This window comes from Linepithema humile, chromosome 1 (genome assembly GCF_040581485.1).
Source record: "Linepithema humile isolate Giens D197 chromosome 1, Lhum_UNIL_v1.0, whole genome shotgun sequence".
Classification (NCBI taxonomy): Eukaryota; Metazoa; Arthropoda; class Insecta; order Hymenoptera; family Formicidae; genus Linepithema; species Linepithema humile.
Genome location: NC_090128.1, coordinates 29,449,847 through 29,468,814, shown reverse-complemented (window position 1 = coordinate 29,468,814; position 18,968 = coordinate 29,449,847). Strand labels below are relative to the sequence as shown.

General features: G+C 32.7%; 1 protein-coding gene across 13 annotated transcripts in view; it reads left to right on the top strand.

Annotated features, from left to right (window-relative positions):
• The window catches only part of Patronin (calmodulin-regulated spectrin-associated protein patronin), a 62,659-nt gene that overhangs the window by 21,111 nt on the left and 22,580 nt on the right, over nt 1-18,968 (top strand). For all 13 annotated transcript variants that reach the window (XM_067347824.1, XM_067347825.1, XM_067347823.1 and 10 more), the window contains one exon: nt 16,233-16,328. In XM_067347824.1, coding sequence (XP_067203925.1) covers nt 16,233-16,328 — 96 coding nt within the window. The remainder of the gene's footprint in view (nt 1-16,232; nt 16,329-18,968) is intronic.

Genomic DNA, 18,968 nt, shown 5'->3' with positions numbered 1-18,968 from the left:
AAACAGTTAACGTGACCATCGGCGCGTGGACCGCGATCCACATACGAAACAGTGCGAAGTTCTCTCTTTTGCCTCCGCTAAGCGCCAGACGAAGCCGGCAGACAGTTCTTTCGCGATCTTTCCTCGCGACGTTCGCGCGCGCGCTTCCGTTCCGAACATAATGGAAGTATAAGAAAGAGTGCGGAGATAATGAGCACGGGAGTCATTCGGGATAAGACTCTTCGTACGCGGGAAGATCTCTCGTCTGAATGATCTGGATACCGCGGTTGTTTTCGGTAAGAACTCGTTGTCGCACCGTCAACGCACATGCGTGAACTCGGGCGATCGCCTTGATCCCAAATTTGGAGTGACTGAAGGAACATATTTTGGCAATCTACTTCTTTATTGTGCGGCCGAAATTTTTATGCTTAAACTTAAGGCGAAAGTTTTTACGGACAAACTTCGGGGGAGTCATTAAAATTCTATTAAAGTTTAAAATTTTGATATTAAAATAGAAACTATTTAAACTTTACGAAAGTATTTATTCTTCTCACGAATACTCTCGCACCTCAAAAACTATTGATGCTTTGCTTCTCTTTCATAAACCTTATTCTCTTACATTTGCATAAAGGAAGATGCTATCGTTGACATTTCCGACATTAATCGCGGATCTTGTTGTAAAGCAGACAATGCAGCTAAATCTCATTACGCAATAGAATTGAACAATCAGTCGCGACGATGTCGACAATGTTCCAACTTGTTTCGCTGTCGATTACAGATCCCGCATGCTTTTCACGGGAATAATTAATATTCAACGGCTGTACTTTCCCACTCATACTGTTCCTTTTTTTTTCTCTCCTTCGGCAACACATTGTGCGCACTACGTAAAAGGAGCGATGACGTGCTTCGCAGGACGATTTTTCGACGGACTCGTCCAGCCATCGATTTTGGCAACAGAATCAGGTCCTTATGCAAATTGCGCTATCGCATTTTACCGACGTCCGCATCCTCAAATCAGCGCGATTCGTTGGAACATTTGGTGCCCGTCGATGTATAGCCGCATTTGCGATTAAAATTCGGCTCGCGCGTCCCCCTGTTATGAACATGTTATCATGAATGCTACAAAATCCTGCCAAATTCTCTCCTTCATAAAAAATAAATTAAGGATACATTCGTTTATATATAGAATGATTCAGAAATACAAATTTGCTGTTTCTTTTTTTTTTAATGTGTGCGAATAAGTGATCGACTCGAACTGTCAACGATTGATGCACGATATTGTCAAAGATATTTTTCCAAATGGCCGTTGACAATTTACTTTAATTATTTATCTAAACAGTGAAAGATATTACAGCAGTACAGGATGATTATTGGAAAGATGTCTAAAGTGAATTGTTATTACTTTGCAACGATAATGGACAAAATAAAATTAATTGAGCATTATTTTCTAGAGGAAACCCAATTTTATTTCATATAATATGAAAGAAGTAATTAAAATAAACAAGATAAAAAATGCTACAAATTTGTTTGGGCGCTCAGTGATATTTTTAAAATGTTGTCCATTGAAAAACAATGATAAGCTGAAACAGAGTATTCGAAAATGCATTCAGGATATTTTCTTAGTTGTTAAAAAGTATATCTAACAGTTTTAAAAAATTTATTGAGTTTTAGTGCCGATTCCAATAGACAACACTTCGAAAATGTTTATCACTGAACGCCCAGACAGATTTGTGACATTTTTTTCTAATGTTTATTTTAGTTACTTAATTATTATACTATATGTAATAAAATTGACAAGTTTTCTCTACAAAATGACATTTAGTTCATATTATTCTGTCTATTTGTTGCAAAGTTATATTAGCAATTTACTTTAGACATCTTTCCAACGGTCATCCTGCATATTATAAAAGCAAAGTTTTATTAATTTCGGAAGTAATGTGCGGATAAAAGCTATTTCGTGTAATAGCATGCAATAAGGTCGGCATTATGAATTATTCTTAACTGTAAGATTATTATGCAATAAGAGCAGGAATACATTGGAAGGATCGATGTACGTCCGCAATACCTTCGCATTAGATACATGCTGCTTGTACCGGTTAGTGCGTGTAACATGGAAAGCTGGTGTAACGGACTCGCTATATTACAGCGCGAGAGCTATGCGCGGTCAACATACGTATGTACTCGTGGTTTTCCTATTGCAGGAAAATTATAGTTGTCCGCACCATTTCCGGTTGCTAAATGGTCAACTTTAAATACTATATCTCAATAATTTCAATGGTTTGTTACGAAATACATTCTTTTTTGTATTATATGTTGTTTAATATACACTCGATTGATCAATAAGTAAGGTTCTCTATTTTATACACACTTTTATATATAAGTTTAATAACAATTAAAATGATAAATAGGTAAGTCTAATTATTTTATAACATAGTTTTTTGAACGTTTATGCATTTGTCTTATCTTGATAAGGGATTAAAAATTTCTTTGTAACATAAATCTAGCTCTTTTGATTTGTTTAATTATTCGTAGATAGCATTTGTTATAGCAGTTGTCGTTCTTTAAAATTTTTCTTGAATGATCACAATAAGTGAAAATTTGAAAGAGCGGGATTTGAGCTGCAAGAGAGATAATTTAGAATTTGCCATTGAAAAGACGGCAGAAGATTCAGTGTTTCATAAGAGCCAGTATCACACAGAAATTTTTAATCCCTTATCAAGATAAGGGACAAGGGACTTATCTGTTATCAAGATAAGGGATAAGTCATATCAAGACGCGACAAATGCATAAGTGCTATGGAAGCTGTCTTGAAAAATAATCCGAAATAATGTATTTCAACATTGTCATTTCGTTTCCTGTATAACTTGTCAATAAGTGTGTCTAAAATAAAGAATCATGTTTATTGATTAATCCGATATATTTATATTCGACATTCGTGGCATTTTTCTCACATATTTATACATGTGCACATTTGCGAAATAGTGCCCCGAGAGAATTACGAGAAAATTGCACCGACTCTCAATCTATCTATCCAGACGATTTACCGAGCGATTTTTATCGTGCTTCGTAACGTAGTGTGGTTCGGAAGGGCGGAGCGGAAAAAAGCATCCGCGGAAACCGTAATAGTTTTAAAATATTTAAATTCCTTTTAATCCGTTGTTTTTGCAAAAAAGTCGATCAACAAAAACACAACGTTGAATTAATATTTGTTATTTATCTCGTGATATTTTTAGAAATTGGGTTTTACGGTCAATTTGAATCGTTCTTTTATTATAGTAGAATATTTTTCTAAAGTTTTTTTTGTATTCGTGTTTTTCTGAGTTTGCAGTTTGCAAATGGATGCTGTTTTATATTTGCTCGTAGACTCCGCTTCTTCGTTTTAGACATCGATCTTTCTCCAGCTGCCGCTGTTATGAGCTCGAATGCGATTGGATCGTTCGTCGCCTTTGTTTCTTATTTGTCGGAGGTCTATGATGCATTTCTCTAAATATAAATTCTTTTCCTTTGTGATAAAAGAGCGGATATATATATATAGTAATTTTTTATTAGAATTTCTATTAATTTTTTTCACATAGAATTAAAATTTTTTTCATTTTACTGATAAAATAGATATTGTTGTACGATATATTTGTATTTTTTTTGCGCAACATTTAAGCCGCTCTAAAGCTAAACTGACTAATTCCATCAAACAAAACCTTATCACCTTATTTTATTTATATAAAGTTAAATACCAAACGTGTGCTTTGGTACTCAAATTGGAAAAATTGCAAAAAGTAAGGTTAATCAATTTGGCTTGATTGAAATGAGCGGCTCATTTATAGATCATTAAATTATTTGATCCATAATTTATTTATCTCAAGATAAATATAAATTGCATTTCAAATACATATATTATTTTAAGATCATTATCTGATTTTTTTGAAAAATAAACTGAGATTTCACTAAACCTGATTGAATTATGTAGCAGCTTAGACGTGCGTTGTGGGAATTTATTGGTGTAGTACTGGGACTCGATGCGGAATCATGTTTTCATAATAGATAGACACAGGATGAAAATGGGTCAAACCACGAGAGTGAATTATCGCACCTGCACGGACAATCGAACCATACCATTGACTAGTCAATGGCTTGGTTAATGGCGGCGCAGGAAGTGAAAGCGCTCCTTCAAATCGAGTTAATTTACATTTAATCATTGTGATAATTAGTATCTGATTTAGAAGATTATATAAATCGATGTGTTAAAAGTGCAAAAAAAAATATAAGTATAATTATTATCCAAGTATTTTATTTTTTAAGAATTTATATATATTTTTTATTCTCACATATCTTACTATTAGCATCTTGCATTTGAGAAACTTCTCAAGCTTACTTTCGCTGATCGAACTTCGTTCCTTCGAGTTGGCCTTATCAGCTTTCGCACAATTGTCTGCCACGTTCGATTTCTCACGGCTTTTGATTCCGGCCGATAACTCATCCCAGCATGCTAGAGCTGAGAAATCGCGTTAAAGGAAACAAAGAGTAGCTGTCGCTTTTTTCGATTGACTGACACGCGATGTGTAGTTGTAATTTCGATGTCAGTGCGGGCCAGATTCTAAGCTCAGATTCAAACATTAACGATACAATATCATGTTTTCTTATTTTCAACCTTAAATATAAAAACAACTTTACAAGAATATAGCGATAGTTATACAATGAAAATTTTAAATATTGAAAATAATAACTTGAGACATAATTGAACATATTAATTAAAGATAAATATTATTTTAACTATTTCTATGCGATTATCAACATTTTATTCTTCCTATCCGTTGAAATGGAGCGTATAAATAAATAACTTCTGACCATATACTGCGTCAATGACGTGTTTCATTTCGAACAGCATCTGCTCCATTCTTCGCGGTGAGAAGCGAACGACACGGTTGAGCGAATCGTCGACGACACTATCGAAAAATCGATAACGCTTCCCCTATTTCTTTTTCAGTATCACGTGGGAACTCTTGGCTAGCACATTTTCATAAAACTCTATATGTATTTATACCGAGATGTAGCAGATGAATTTAACAGTGTGTGCTATTTGAAATGTGGTTTTAAGCCATTTAGCGAGCAAATAAACGCAGTATTTTATGCACGAAACGTTGTTATCAAGGGAGTATTTCGTGCGAGATAATATGAACACGAGCCAAGCTTGTCTTCTTCTCTCTCTCCCTCTCTCTCTCTCGAAAGTTAACGAAGCGAATAAATTATATTATATTCAAAGAGTTGAAACATAGCTTTGCTACGATTTATTGAAGCATATTAGTGTTTCATTAAAACGCAGCGTAACTTATTTGCCGAAATAATAGTGGTTTTAATAATTAGCAATATTATTAATAAAGTTACAGATGTAACAACAATGCATTTAATTTAATTATATTACATTTAATTTCGTAATATAAAAAATTTGATTAAATATAGGAAATATAAAAAATTAGCGCAAAAATAAAATTTTATAATAAATACGCTCAAATTGTTTATTTTGCTGCGAATTAAAACTACTTATTACATTAAATATAATTAAGCAATTTAAAATTTTTGTGGTAAAAACAAATATTAGTCCAAATATTAGTTCCTTTATTTTTGCAGATGATTTGTATAAATGCGGGATTTACTTTGGCTTGAAATTTTATTCAAAAAAAGAAAAAAAAAAAAGAAAAAAAGAAATGTAGACGTCGCTGAAAACGGAAAGCCGGAAACGGTTTGTTTGACTGCACGGCAAGCACTTTACTAGAAGCACAGCATCCGGCGGCGGTTCTATTTTCTTTTGCTTTTCTTTCTTCGCGATGCTTCTCTCGACAAATCCGCGATTGTGAAAATCTGAACGCGTATACGAACAATTCGCGGATATCTCTTTTTGTCTCATAGCCGACGCCAATGTCGTAGACACCTTTTTCTTTATATACTGATCTGATGAATGAATATATAGGATCATAAAGTTCATATGCAATAGCAATGAACATATGTTTTCATATTCTTCGCCACTGAATCCTGCTTCGTTTTTCTAACATAATATCCTTTTGCAATTAAACGATTTTGCAATAAACAAATGTAATAAATTACTATATAAACTTTTATAACGCAACAAAAGCATATAAATACGTCACATAAAAGTACAAATGTTTTACGGATGCATACATAGATTAATTTTGTTTGTCTTTGCAATAATTTTTTTAAATTTTTCTTTTAATATCAATTTACGTTTTCGTTGTTAGTAAATTTTTTCTTCAATTCTCTGGATTTTTAATACAAGATTTTAACGTAAACTGAAAATAATTCTCGAATAGATAGAGAGGGGAAAGAATCAAATGAGACAGAGCTACTGTTTGTTTTTACTTCCTCATTAACTTTTATTTTCTTATACGCGTTGGAATATTTTGCAGAAGCAAAATTATTGCAGCTGCTGAATAACAGTTTATGAATTGTCCAACGATTTTATCTTAATCTACGATTAACCTATGTATTTTTAAGGTAAAGAGCTCCAACTTCTTCCACTCGCTTGTTTTTAAAGTATTTCAAGCGGACGAATACGATCTTCTCTTGGAGAAAAGAAAAACAGATGAGCAATATTTCGAACAAAGCTGTCGATTTAGTTGATTTAGTCAATTCATTTAATTTTACCACGATATTTTTTCCTTCTGAATGACACGGGGAATTCGATATCTTCGGAGAAATCTCGATGACATCGTCGAAAGGCTCATACTCGTCTCGAACAAGCAGTTTCCAAAGATGGAGAGACCCGTGGGTTTCTATAATAGCTCTGAGCGTTTATCTGGTCGTGTGGGTACCACCTTATCTTACCACTTGCTGCGAACCTACCAACCTACTCGTAACTGCAGACAGGATTGGAAGTCGTTTGAGGCTAGGAAAACGCATCTCACTTTATCGTATAAATAACATCGGCATTGTAATGCGATTAATTTTTTTCTAAAATCAGATAAGCTAAATTCTTTGAAACACTTTCAAGTGCACGAAAACGTTGCCTAACGAAAGAGGAAAAAAATTATAGTGCAAGATTATTTGAAATATTTGATGACATTAAGATTTCTTACCTTTCCAACGCTTTTATATAACAGTAAATTGGTAGATACCGGTTTAACAATTTTACAATGATCGACGGGAAGCGTCTAATTATGCATTGGTAAACAGAATGCCGTCTTAACCGGAGGAAGAAGCCGCGCGGGAACCTATTTCCTCGCCTCTGCATCTCCTTTCGCGAAGTGACCCTAATGAATAAGGCAACTGCCGGCATACGCGGTGCATTCCGCTTACACGATTACAGTGTATTAACGGAGCATTTTAATTCGCACTTCTGTAAAGCAGAATATCCTTCACGCAAAGTTAGGACGCATTCTAATTAACTAACGGATTTATAACGACACTTGAGATCAATATAATTTCAGTTAACTTTCAGTCATTTTGATATTATAATTTTTATTATGATTAATCTATGGCAATTTAAGGATCTATGAATACATTGCATTTTTCGTAACTTGAAAATCGTGGATGCTAGAAAAAGCTTGAGAAGAAAAAATTTCTATTCCCGCATAAACTATAATATTATATAGTTTTTGAACTTTTTTTATCTACTTATTTATGCCGGCATCTTTACGTGGTATTTATTTTTCCTGGGGTTTTTAATAATCCTTCTGACGCATTGAATATTCGATTTTCCTTGGCATACACGTTGGTTACGCCATTGGTTTCTAATCGCGAAACATGATGCCGCCGGTAATCCGGGCCCGTCGTCTTTCACTGTGTGCTCGCATCGCGGGTAGAGTTATGTATATATCTGCCGCGGCCTTATTGCCCGACCTAAACCGCACCTAGGCGCGCGTTCACGCGCCACGCAAGTAGTCCGATAAATTCCACGGAATACACACACTCGAGAAATACATCGAAAGAAAGGCCGTTGCAGGTGGCTGCAGCAAACTGCAGTCAACGCATGCCAGGATGACTGGTAGATTCGATCGGATATTTAAAGCTTATCGGCACGAGCAATCACGCTCTATGAACGCTTTTATTTTCGGAAATAACAAGGAGAGAGAAAATTTAAAGCATTATTAAATCTTGCATTCTAGTATTTCTGGCGATTTTGTAATTTTTATTGCGCTAAAAAAATGAAGAATATATAATAGAATATGCAATATTAGTGCCTAAAAATTGTTTAGCATTAATTAATAATTTTTAAAATATAGAAGAAGCACTACACTGGTTTTATTTTGATCGATCTTTTTGTTTATTATTTTTCTACAAATTTGTATTTTTGTTGCAAAATGTTTTCGTTAAAAGATTGGCAATTACTGATGTTAAAAAGCAATATTTTTTTGTACATTTTATTAACCGAGTAGAGTTTGTTGTTGCGTAACAAAAAAATTTATTTGTTATTTACCTTATCATTCCGTATTTACGGTGCCTTACACGTTTATCCATTACACAATTATATTCGTCCACTTTATATTTCTCTCGCGTTTGAGTGCGGTAAGATATGTATTTTCCTTGGGCATGCGACATCGCGTGGGCAATGCCCATGGCCGGAATCCATATTAAAAACTTCCAATATTACCACTTTCACTCTGTTATTTCTTTGACAATAACTGTATTAATTTAAACACCAGATTTACAAATCTGTTGGGCAAAAATTTTATAATTCATATATAACATAATTTATTCAATGCGGTACTCGACGTTGCGAAAAATACATTTTAAATAATCTATAATTTTTTTTGCATTACGTGTATTCTTGAAATTTTGGAACTTTGTACTATATTGATAGAAATTTATAGAATATTATTTTGTAGTATATCTATGCTAGCTATAGAGTACGTTAATACAATATTTAATTTGCACGCCATGTATTAGCAATTAATCCTGAAAAGGAAGGCAGTAAACGCAGTATGATTTAAGAATAATTCAAGTGGCTAACGAGCGGATTCATATGACTGAAATACTTAGCCAACAAAGCTTAAACTTTCTGCTACCTGATTACTAGACTGTGGATTATTTCTGGACAACGATTACTATCTTCTTGATTCACATTATTGTGTCTCTGTTTCTAACATTTTTGCTCGTTTTCCAAAAATAGCGGTCTCATTATTATTTTGTCGAGAAATGATACATTAATTTCATGATGTTTTACTTCAGGCTTTTGACACAATACATTATTCCGACAAAGATTTTAATAACAAAGATAATTATTACTATTTTATTTACATCTTTAATTAAATCTCGCAGTCGAAAGGTAACAATAAATCTATTTTGAATTTATGAATTACGTAAAACGTAAAACGAAAGTTTAGCATATAATTGAATTAATAAGCTGCATTATTCGTACAACGAAAAGTTGGCGTACAACTTGAATGAATAACAGAGTGGCTCAATGTCAGCTACATTTCTTGAGATAAATGATACATTTTCCAACAATAACTCTTCTTGTACTTGCTTCGTAAGGAACCAGTGTACCATTATCCCGAAACACAATTCATTTACCGTTAAATGGAAACCGACAACTATTTTTCTTTCGTTTTTATCGCGGAACACGAATTTGAATCGCAACTAGTATCGGCGCCGGTTCTTGAACGAGTTAATAAAGATCGATGACGCGGCTGACGGTTGTGGATCACTGAGCCGAGATTGTCCGTTCTCTCTTCCCTACGGTTGATCGAATCGATCGAATCGATCGAATCTGAATCGCCTTCTGTGTCCATAGTGTAGCATTCCGTGTCGTGTCATCGCAACCAGTTGTTAGTGATGAGACGACTTCTTTTTATAGACGAACGTAAACGTCATGCACGCGCACGTGCGTGCGTGTATTGCTTCGGTGAGTCGGTTCCCTGTCAGACACGTGTGTATAGTTTACATACGGCGAAGCCGTATACAGGGTGACCCGAAGTAGTGACACTTTGACCAAGTCAACTTCAAAGTCGACTTTTTAATAACAAAGGAATCTCTCGAGGTATCCAAAGTTTCGCAGAAATTTGTAAAGATAATTTTTTTTCCAGAAATTTATTTTTGAGAATATAAACAGATACAAACATTGTAATATTTGTTTAATTTTGAATAAACTTTAATAGGATTTTAATTTGAAAAGTTACGACAGAGAAAATAGCATGCATCAAAATTAAAAATATATATATATTTTTAATTTGAGTTAAGGACACATCTATAATTAAAAGAAATTACGCAACACATTTACGTTACATGCAACATCAACCGGATTGCAACACATTATTGTCGAAGAGAAAATGCAACGCAATTAAACTGTGACAAAAATGTAGTGCGTTAGAATTTTGTTAGACGACTTGCCGATCACGATGATCGATTCCAAAATGATTTCTTTATCTCTTCGCAAGTTGCGCTCATGATGTTGAGTGAAAGCTAGAATCATGTTAATAGCTGGTAATTATGATTCGTTATTGGACCGAGCGACCGTTGGTAGACAGAGAGCGGAATAATCCATTCGCGGCGTTGATCTACAAGGGACGATTACGCGGATCATTATTCCAATCGATTGTCCATCAAACACTGGATTGGATTATGTAACAAGAAACGAAAGATTCCATCAGGTAGCATTCACGCTACCGTCGTGAAATTAGTATTACACAAACCTTTAATTAAATACTAGATACACCGGCGCGCGACACGCATTTATGTATATTAAATCAACAGAGTTGCGTCTTTGACAGAGAAGGATTTGAACAAAGAATTCGGAAATGTATCAAGATTTGAAGAACACACTTTGAATATTTTTTATATTTTCTATAAAATATTTTCTACATTATAATAGGACACATTATTATTAAGCTAATCTGATGAAATTCCTTCTTGTTTCCTAAACAATTTTGTTTATGAAACTGTTTGTCTGTCGCATAACGAACAAAGAATGTAATTTATGCTTGTAAAAGCGGATTGCAAATACTGAAACAATAAATCATTTTTTTGCAACGTTTGAAAATTAAAAACAAATTTTTTTAAACAATACTTTTTATTCTATTTTTACAACTTTCTTTATTTTTAAAGTAGTTAAAACTTTGCTGACATCTTTATTTGCGAAACTGCAGCCGTCTACTTCCTGAAATTTAACGGCGCCTCGTGGAAATCTTATTTATCGAATTTTCCGCGGGTCAGATAACATCTCCGTTTCATCTCCTTTCGCATATATCACCGCAATCCCTATCTTATTTCAATTTCACGGCTCGTGAAATTCGTCGAAGTGATGCGCCTTTTCATCCCTTCGGCGCTGTTTACGTTCAGAAATACAGCTCGTTGCATCAAACTGGAAATTGATAGTTAAATATTTTCCGCGAAACGTGCGAAATTATCTCATGGCGGCGAACGGTCGTGCCGCTCCCATGTGGACTGTAGATAACGCATTAGGATGACACTATTACCGAGGTAGCAATCGATAATCGATGTCCCGGTACGGTGACCTGCTCTTCTTCTTCTTCTTCTTCTTCTTCTTTTTTTTTTTTTTTTTTATTATTATTATTATTATTATTATTATTATTATTATTATTAAAATGGATTAATGAGATACAGTGTGTCATTCGTGAGTCGCGTTCGTCTGATGCAGATATCAGTGATAGCAGAATTAATTTCGTTTACTCTGTGCAATAGAAAATATTTTTATTTTGCTATGAATTCTGTTTTGACGTTTGTATCTTAATTACGCAACAAAAATATGTTTCAATAATTACATGTAAAATTGCGCGATTACGTATGTTATTACATACACCGTACAAACAAAAAACAAAATAAACTTTATAGATACTTTTGCAGAATTTATTTTTACGTAACATTCGTAATACATTTTCAAATAGATATATTTTTGTTTTGCTGCTATTTCTAGTCTGCAGAAAGAGCGTTCTAAAATTTCTTTCATGCTTACTGTACACCATCAAGCACTCAAATTAATTAGAAACGTATTTACCTGCTAAAAAAAATTGCTCCGTTGAAATGATTGACAGAGAAAAAGAATAAAGTTTTCGAAAACTGTTTCATGTGGGCGCAGATCAAATAATTTCAATCGCTTATCAATCTGACGGTTGAACAATCATCACTTAACGCAGCAGCGTTTTTACAGGAGCGTCGGAAACTTCTTCGTGCCACTTTAATCTTCATAACACATAGCCGTGTGGCGTGACCTCATATGACGGCCACTCCCATCCTCCTTAACCTTCCAGGTTTCCCCGGCGCTCTCTTCGTTCCTCTTCTTCGTTCGAAGCTACTCGACAAATTGATTAGGCGTGCAATTTCGCGTCCCAGCCTACCCAGGAAAATTTTCGGCAAGGAATTTAGCGGGTCGTGCGAGACGAAAATTATGATACAACCGCTGGCAATTTTAGTGCTTATTGATACGTAAATCCTATATAGATTGTTTTTTCACGTACATTTATGTAATGAAGTAGACAACTTTTTATTTTACACGAATTAAAATGTTTTGAGTTGTGTTAAATAATGATGTTTATGTGAATTTTGAAATTCGAAGCTAATGTGACGTGAAAGCTTAAAAGTTTTTCAAAAGTCGAAAGCATTAATACCGTTTTTGGCTTTTCTTCTCATTCAACCGTACATTATGGGAAGTAAAAAACGCAAGATTATCTCGCGTCTAGCGAAATCAGTGTGAAATCTGAAAACACAAGACAAAAACTTACATTTCATAAACATACGGCGTACTTTTTTCACGTATCTGAAATAATGCGACAACGTAATGTATTCCGCGGATGCGTTTGCACTTAATTTGTAAATACTTGCTCCAACAGTTTGCTGTGGCATAATTAAATGAAAAGAAGCTTACATTCGCAAAACAGCTCTCGTAATGCGTAATAGAATGCAGCAGCGTAAATGTCAGATAATTAAAAGGAGAAAAGGAAATTCGTCTATTGAAAACACGAGACTGCAGATAATTTTACAGGCGGAAAAAGTTTAAAAATGTTGTAGAGATAATGAATATGAGGAAATATAAATTTAGAAACTTCTTTGAACTTGGATATTTTTCAGTTAAAGAAGTTGAGGATTTTTAAACTGAAGAATGTACAGTAATTATAATTACGTTGGACCTTATGACACCAATTTATGAAACTATAATTTGCAAACTTGGACCATTATGAGGTGAAAAGTTTTTTTAATAAAAAGGCACCAAGAATTTATAAGACTAATGGAACCGAAAAATCTATTCAAGAAAATATTATTCTAGAAAATGAGCTTTCCGTCAGTGATTTACTTTACTAGTATGGATTATTCCTAATATAATCGCTTAACTTATTGTTAATATTTTAACATTATGTATTTAATTTTTCACACATATTAAACTTGCCTATATGAAGTTAGCCCCCCATTTTTCGATTTTGAATATTTTTTTAGTTGTTCCAGGTTGTTCTACGTTTGTTCTATATTGTTCCAAAGTTATGAACAAAAAAATCGAAAAACATGACGGGAAAAGCAAAAAAACAGTTTATTTTTGTGGCCACCCATTTTTTTTTAAATTCAAATTTTTTTGCTGTTCTGGATTGTTCTAATTGTTCTAAACATTGTTCTAAAATATTAATCCCCCTAAAAAAGAATTTAAAAAGATATAGCAAAAAATAGCATTAAGCGTCCAAATAGTATTTTTACAGTTATCGCTATTATTATATTATGTTTTGACACCAAATTACATATTTAAGCTAAAAACGAATAGAACAACCCAGAACAACTCTCAGTTTCACCAGAACAAACATATAAAAGGCACTTTACTCTTGAAAGTAGAGAATTATTTTGTCTTTTTCGACCGATAATGTTACATCAGCGACACTAAAACCTAGAACAATGAGAAATAGACACAGAACAATCCGGAACAACTCTCAGTTTTGTCAGAACAAACGTTTAAAGAGCACTTTACTCTTGAAGATAGAGAATTATTTTGTCTTTTTCGACCGATAATGTTACATCAGCGACACTAAAACCTAGAACAATGAGAAATAGACACAGAACAATCCGGAACAACTCTCAGTTTTGTCAGAACAAACGTATAAGGAGCACTTTACTCTTAGAGATAGTTTTTTTTTTTTTACTGATAACGTCGCATTAACGACACTAAAAATATATAAAAGACATTCTTGAATATAAATATTTATGACATTTTTTCTTTTTTTTGTTTTAAAAAACGTATAGTTTCCAAGATATTTTACTTTACATTACTTTAAATTAAATATTTAACTTTTAATTTTATGCGTCTTTAGATCAATGATCCAGATTCTTTTTGGAATGCTTGATTAAAGTGAGTTTTCTTACCTCTCACGCTTAAGGTCTTGTACGTGTATATATAATTAAATTCCAATTCCAATCTTTCTACAATTGATTAAAATTGTAAGATTTTTTTTCTATAAAAATTGTTTTTGTAATTTTTTTGAGTTTTAATATTTTTTATTTTTTAAAATGTTTTTTAATTGTTTTTAATGTTTTCAAATTAAAAAAAATTTTTTTATAGTTTTAAGTTTTATAGTTTTTATAATTTTAAGGTTTTGGAGTTTATATTATCTATAACCACAAAATTATTATATATATATATATATTGTATAAATTTTTAAGTTTTTATTTATATACATATACTTTTAGGTTTATTTCTATATTATTCATAATATGTACTGGTTTTTTTACACATAAAAATTTTTTTTGAATTTTTTTATTTTTTTAAATATAAGAGTAAAGTGCTCCTTATACGTTTGTTCTGACAAAACTGAGAATTGTTCCGGATTGTTCTGTGTCTATTTCTCATTGTTCTAGGTTTTAGTGTCGCTGGTGTAACATTATCGGTCGAAAAAGACAAAATAATTCTCTACCTTCAAGAGTAAAGTGCTCTTTAAACGTTTGTTCTGACAAAACTGAGAGTTGTTCCGGATTGTTCTGTGTCTATTTCTCATTGTTCCAGGTTTTAGTGTCGCTGGTGTAACATTATCGGTCGAAAAAGACAAAATAATTCTCTACCTTCAAGAGTAAAGTGCTCTTTAAACGTTTGTTCTGACAAAACTGAGAGTTGTTCCGGATTGTTCTGTGTCTATTTCTCATTGTTCCAGGTTTTAGTGTCGCTGATGTAACATTATCGGTCGAAAAAGACAAAATAATTCTCTACCTTCAAGAGTAAAGTGCCTTTTATATGTTTGTTCTGGTGAAACTGAGAGTTGTTCTGGGTTGTTCTATTCGTTTTTAGCTTAAATATGTAATTTGGTGTCAAAACATAATATAATAATAGCGATAAATGTAAAAATACTATTTGGACGCTTAATGCTATTTTTTGCTATATCTTTTTAAATTCTTTTTTAGGGGGATTAATATTTTAGAACAATGTTTAGAACAATTAGAACAATCCAGAACAGCAAAAAAATTTGAATTTAAAAAAAAATGGGTGGCCACAAAAATAAATCGTTTTTTTGCTTTTCCCGTCATGTTTTTCGATTTTTTTGTTCATAACTTTGGAACAATATAGAACAACCTGGAACAACTAAAAAAATATTCAAAATCGAAAAATGGGGGGCTAACTTCATATAGGCGTGGAGTATGAAGATACCGTCATACTCAATAATCGATTATCAATTATTTTACTTCCGTTGCAAACACAATACATTGCAATATTTAATGTTTTAGTAAGTGATATTTTTCACACTAAGGCCTTGTGCGATGTTGAAATTCACCATCTTGTCGATCTCCCAAGATAAAACTTCCGCGGTGACTAGAAAGTAATCATTAACGATCTTCTCTTAGTCTAATTATCACAAGGCCTTTGATGAGAAAGAAATATTAATATGACACAGATTCATGATTGAAACTGACTTAACACTATAACTTAGTATTAATAAATTTTAATTTATATTTTACGCACATATATATCCATTTTGTTTAGGAAATAAAAAATATGATACTTTGATCTCTGGTTTCTGCATGGAGAAAATTTTATATCAAAAATTACTATACAGCAGTAGAGTTGAGGACCATAAAAGGAATTATAAGTTTAAATACTACGGCCATTATGTAAAAAACGTAGTGAACATTTTTATAATTTTTTTATGGTCCGCGGCTATTGTCGTACACAGTAATTTTTTATATAAAATTTTCTTCTTGCGTGAAAGAGAAATATCAATCAAAGAAAAATAATTGGGACATTCATTAAAATGCTAGTCTTACCTATCGCGAAATCGATGCTTTAAGAATATCTTATCTTATATCCTATTCTTTTTGTGTTTCAGGCCAAACAACGTGCCTCCGTAAAATGGCTCTTATCGAAGGCATACAACAATCGAGTGCCAGAAAAGCTCCGCGAGCCGTATTATCGTGATCATGAGGTGAGCTTGAATTTAATGATTTTTTTATTAACAGCTTCGTCTAAGTAATTAGCTTTTACGACCTTCAAAGGTGTCACGGAGATGTAATCTATAATTAACGAAATTTAATCTTGCTGCAATTACTAAAAATTAAAAATAATTTTAATTAATAAAATTGTAATTAAATATTACTTTTAAAAAATTAATAGTTTCACAAACCACCTGTATTTTTAACAGAATCTTTTTATACTATTTTATTTGAGAAAATGGATTATTTTTCAAAATGTATTACGGTTCTTTTTATTCTCATTGACTTCTTGTCATCGATAGCTTCTTTCTATAATGTGAGATGAATGTTTCCTCATTAAAAGTCGCCGTCTTTCCAAGCTTTGAGGGTGTCCTGAAAATCTCTTTTTTGTGGGACATGTCATTATTCCGGAGAAAACGGGTCTCCGTCGAGAAAGGCGGTGCTGTAAAGATGCCGAAGCATCTATGCAGTGAGAGACGCTAATAATGTTCTTCAAATATAATCTCGTATCGAACTCTGTGATGAGGGAAACAAAAGTTGCGTCACAAATTATGTTGTCGATAGGCTTTATGCTGTCCCAGAAGTCTACGAGAAAATGTAACCAAGATTTTCACAAAGTTTCAGGAAACTTTACAGAAATTTCACTATGTGCTTCCTTCGCGAACAGAATCTAATAGTATCTCTTTATATGAAACATGCTCGGAAATAAAAGAGTATCTTATTTGTAAAAAATATGATGTAAGCTTTTTGCTTTTACTCATTATTTGTAAGTTTACTCGAGCAAAACATTTTTAATACATTTTAATGAGAAACAAATGTTAAAATGACTTAATGTATGTAATACATTTAACACTGTAAACTTCCGCATTTACTAGAAGTATTTATGCAATGAACATTTGACGTAATCGAGACTAAATTTCCCGCATTCTTCGTATTATCGCAATTCGTCATCACCATCGATCCAATTAAAGTAATTACATTACCGGACTGCTGTCCTACTATACGATTCTCCCTTATAAGTCGTCAGTGAACCGAGAAACTTGCCTATCGGACGTTCGTTTCTCTTCCTTTCGATTCGGTCAGGATTTGCTAAGGACTTGCTTTTTGAGAATATGGGTCAGCGTGAAACGAAAGAGGTCGAATGTCCTCGTAGAGTAAGTGCCGAGACGATTTATGAAAAAGCTCTCTTTTACCTCGAAATGCACACGCGAGAATTACATTGAAATATTTTCTACTAAAAATATGTTCTTCTGGCAGATACGCCGAGTTAGAATCTTCTCGTATAATTTTATTTTTTGCTTATATTTTTACATAACTTTATTTTTATTCTTCTGTATTCTGACAAAAGAGAAAATGTGTTTTTTTTACGTGAGACAGCTAAAAAATTATTACAAAACGATGATGTAATTTCCAAGAACAATGGTTGAAATCGAAGTTATAAAAGTATTTTTCGAGAATATGTGTGTTCACAAAATGAGGAAGCTTGAAATAAAGACGAGGAAGATAAGTAGATGCGAATTTATACAGTTATATAGTTTACAGATCATAAATATTAAATGATTCAGAAAGAAAACTTGTCAGAAGTAGCTAAGAAACTTGTGTAGATCATGCGTTTACTTTCGAAGAGCAATGTTTCCTTTTACATAGTGACTAACAATCACCGACAGCACCGAATATTTTTGTTATTGTTTCTTTTTTTTTATATAAAACCCATATATAATTCTATTTATACCATTACTCTACACTAGTAATTCTATTTCACTTATTATCTTTCAATTATCTCTGCTTCGCCTATTCTATAACGTTCACCCAACAACTTTACGTAAAAACTTTTCGAGATTCTACCTTTGATATTTCGCCCACATTACAGTCTGCTGCACGAAACTTTAACGAAGAGACCATTCTCCGTACTTCGATGTAGAGTTCAACTATTATATCGATGGCAATATTTCACAAAGTCGAAATCGATTTGATCGAGGATTTAATTTTAGATTTACGTAATCTTGAAAGTTAATTAATTTTAATTGAACAAACTTAAGGAGAGAAATACGCAATAGAATCTTATTTCTTTTTCCAATCTTCAGGATATAAAATATTGCGATGTCTATTTTTATCAGTGTTATGTTGTTTTGATTAACATTACTGCAATTATAAATTATAATACTGTATACAATGTATCTAAAAAACGTGACCGGCATTTCTTTTATAAAATTTATTTCAATAAATTGAAAAAAGTTACACATTTACTTACAAATGAATATGCAACCACATCAGTAAGTTGTCATTGTTGTCAATAATAGTCTGGCATGAATTTCCGTAGCACGAATCTACTATTGTACGGAGATGTCAGGCTATTATGATAAAAAGTTGATCATAAAAAAATGATTTAGGTTGGTACGATTGAAAGCTTCAGTATAATTTTCAGCCGTCAAACTATTTACTCGGACGAGTCACAAATAGGATCATCCTCCGGTCTAGACAGGGCATGAAATCAATTTAACAAAGGAAATACCGATTACGTTTTAGATATATTGTAATATATAATGATGAATATTAAACTATAAAGGTAAATTATCTTTTATAAGAATATCTTCCCTATTTTGTTAATATAATAGATAACAGTTAACAATAAA